Consider the following 3,519-nt stretch of genomic DNA (forward strand, 5'->3'; position numbering starts at 1 on the left):
GAAATGAAAAATAAACAAACTAAATTAAAAAAAATTTTATTTTATATTGGTTTACTTACAAAGTCCATAGACATGTTTTTCACACCAGATGTTTCCCATTTACTTTACCTACTCCTCCCTCCCCCATCAAATTGTGCCACCCTATGATCAACTCTTCCCTCCTCACTCATTCTCCTCTGCTTCCTCCCTCCCTTGGATCCTCATACACATTCTACAATAATCGTTTTATACAGTATTTGTTGTCATGGGACTGAATTACTTCACTTAGCATAATGCTCTCCAGTACCTCTTACGTAGTTATGTAGTAATTTACAAAATCATCGCTCCTGCAAGCATGCAGTTTAATATTCCATAGTGTGAATGTACCACAATTTCTCAATCCACTGTCTTGTGCTTTGACATTTGGGCTGTTTCCAAGTTCTTGCAATGGTGAATAACGCTTCTATGGATATTGCTGTAAAGGTCTCCATTTATATTTTGGTTCTCATTTTCTCAGGGTATATTCCAAATAGTGAAATAGCTGGGCCATATGGAATTTCTATGTTCATCTTTCCAAGGAAACTCCAAATTGCCTTCCAAAGTGGTTGTACCATTTTACAATCTCACCAACAGAGTATAACAGCAACTTGTCTTTTTAGATCCTGAGTGCTGGTGCCATGAGTGTTGATTGTGGACCTGAGCAAGATGAAATTGTTAACAGCCTCAATCTCTTAAAGGAGCTCCGGTGTCGTAGTAGTAAGGAATTGTATTACCAATCCAGAGGAATTAAAACCGAATCCAGCAACTTCCCAACATGAAAATGACAAATAATCTCCTTTTGTGCAATTTGCTTCCTCTGAAAACCCACTGGAGGCTTGATGGCACATAACAATAACAACATATACATAGACATATACATATATGCTATCCATAAGCATAAATTTCTCAAAAATGACTTTTTGGTTTTGTTTCCTTTAGATCCATGATAAGAAAAAAAATCTCAAAACTGTTGGTCTAATAAAAGACACATTTTTGAAGCTGAGATCACAACACCCATCTATCCAGTTATACATTTATCACACAGGTTCTGAGTGTCAAGGATACCAAAACAAGCACAAAGTAGTCTACTTTTCAAGAGATTAGTTTCTAAAAAGAGTGAGATTCAGAAACCATTATTGCACTTATAAATACTATATGTTTTAACAAATGGTAAAAAATGATTCCTTACACTGTCTTTCATATGTGATGTTTGAGAATAGCATTGAGTATCCCATGGACTGCCAAAATAACAAACATATATCTTGGAGTCAAAGATGGTGAAGATTTGTCTCACATACTTTGGACATGTTGTTAGGGGAAAGAGACTATTCCTTGGAAATGGACATCATACTTGGAAAAGTGGAGGGTCACTGAAAGAAAGGAAAATCCTCAACAAGATGGATTGCCAGAATGGGATCAAGTCTATCAGAGATGATAAGGATGACATAGGATATTACAGGGTTCAGACCTGTTCATAGGGTTGGTATGAGTTGGAGGCTAACAACAATAACAAGCATTTTGTAAGTATTAGCTCATTTAAACGTCACAACAAACCCTTAAATTAGATATGGTTATTATCCCCACTAGGGAGCTCTGGTGGCCTTGTGTGAGTTGTTTCACTGCCAACCCAAAGGAATGTGTTGCTGATCCACTAGCTGCTCCATAAGAAAAAGATAAGCATCTTCACTCACAACTTCTGAAAAACCACTGCAGTATTAGCTGCGAGTCAGTTTTGACTCAATGGATATTACAACTATCTCCATTTTATACAAGAGACAAATTAGGTCCGAGTTGAGGAGTGTAAGTGTTTTAGTCACTTGGCCTAGCAAGTAAATTGAGGAAATATAGAGGAAAGAACCAGCAGTTCAACGGAACTAAAGGATGTTTTACAAAGGCCCATAACAATTAAGTTGAATCTAGAAAGATAAGAAGAAAATCATGTTAAGGTAAAGGGCAATATTAACAAGGGGTTGGAGGAAAGAATGAGTTCCTGTGGCTGAAGAGTAGGTCAGACTAGAGAAATATAGGTGTTTACATGCTTGGCTCAAGAATTTTAGTACAATTCTAATGACCTAGTGCTTTTACTACCAATTTGAAGGCATGTGGTTCAAATCCACCAGCTGCTTCATGAGGGAAAGATGAGCAGTCTTCTGTGTCATTTATTGCCTCTAAAAACACACTGGAGGGGAAGTTTGGGTTGGTTTTGACTCAATGATACATAACAACTAGTTCATTAAAAGAACTCTAGTGTTGTAATTCACAAGGAATTGTGCTACTAACCCAAAAGTCACACCTCTCAAGTGATCCTGAATCCACAAGTTGCTCCTTGTGAGAAAGATGGGCAGTCTTCACCTGTGAGATTAGTAACCTCAGAAATCCAGTCAAGGGTCAGCTTAACTCCTTTAACTTGATGGAAATCAGTTTTGAGCTAGGCTAACTAGGGTCATCAAAAGTTTAAATGCCAGAAATTGACACAATTAGCTACTCAAAGAGATGAAAAAACTCTAAGCATTTTGGGAGATTACTGTCATAAATAATTCAATGGTAAAAGTAAGCACTGACATGCCAGATGATTGAGTCAAACTCTGTTTCTCTGCAGTTTCCATTTATTATTTCTAATTCAACATCTTATGAAACATGAAGACAAAATAAAATATTTTTATCTATATAACTGCCCCTTAGATATTTGAAGAAATGTATCAAGTGCCTTCTCACCTTGAGTCTTAGCTCTTCCATTAGAGAATTGAGATCTCAACGATATCTAAGAAGTCATTGAAAAATGTATTTTGCTAACTTTCTATGACATCTGGATCTATCTTCAATAGTTGGTTTTGTGAGGGATAGAGACAGTTCCTCTATCTGATTTAAACAAGTATGTTTTTTCTAACAAGGACTGAATAAAAATACTGATTTTCCTTTCCAATCCATAACACCTATTTTTCTCTTGTTCCATATCAGCAACAAACTCCAAAGACATTGAAGACAATGTGAGGATAGTAGGCCTGCAGATCCCTATAAAGGACATCGACATGCTGTTCTCTGGATTGATTGCTATGTGTATCATCCTTCTGCTCACTGTCCTGGCTCTTGGTGGAACAGTCTGGTATCAACATTGGCAGAGAAAGTTACGGCGCAATAGAAGGTCGATTCTGGATGATAGCTTCAAACTTCTATCCCTCAATCAGTAACATCTGGGGTCTAGTGATGCTTTTGGTAAACACATCTAGAATTCCATGTACTAACAGGTGATCCCAGTGAAGGAAGCATGATTGGTGAAGGGTGAGGGGAAGTAGTCATTCTTTTATTTGCCGTGGAAATGGTGTGCTTATGCACTTTACTTTTGTTTCTTGGGATTCTAGGGCAAGATAAGTCCCCTGGTATCCTTCATCTCTAATTTCAAAATCCAGGCTATGAGTGTTAAATATTACTCACACACAATTACAAATTCCTAGAGACTTAGCTGTCTAATTAGTGACATACCAAGAGAAGAAAGTAATTTAT

The 3,519-nt window shown here is 37.1% G+C and overlaps 1 protein-coding gene across 1 annotated transcript in view; it reads left to right on the plus strand.

The window, feature by feature from the left end:
• HEPH (hephaestin) overlaps nucleotides 1–3,206 on the plus strand; it is a 308,125-nt gene extending 304,919 nt beyond the window's left edge. The window contains exon 20 of the mRNA XM_006903126.1: nucleotides 2,977–3,206. Within this exon, the coding sequence (XP_006903188.1) occupies nucleotides 2,977–3,206 (230 nt within the window). The remainder of the gene's footprint in view (nucleotides 1–2,976) is intronic.
• Nucleotides 3,207–3,519: the final 313 nt, after the last annotated feature.

Source organism: Elephantulus edwardii, unplaced genomic scaffold (assembly GCF_000299155.1).
Source record: "Elephantulus edwardii isolate Elephantulus edwardi_28Jun2011 unplaced genomic scaffold, EleEdw1.0 scaffold00514, whole genome shotgun sequence".
Lineage (NCBI taxonomy): Eukaryota > Metazoa > Chordata > Mammalia > Macroscelidea > Macroscelididae > Elephantulus > Elephantulus edwardii.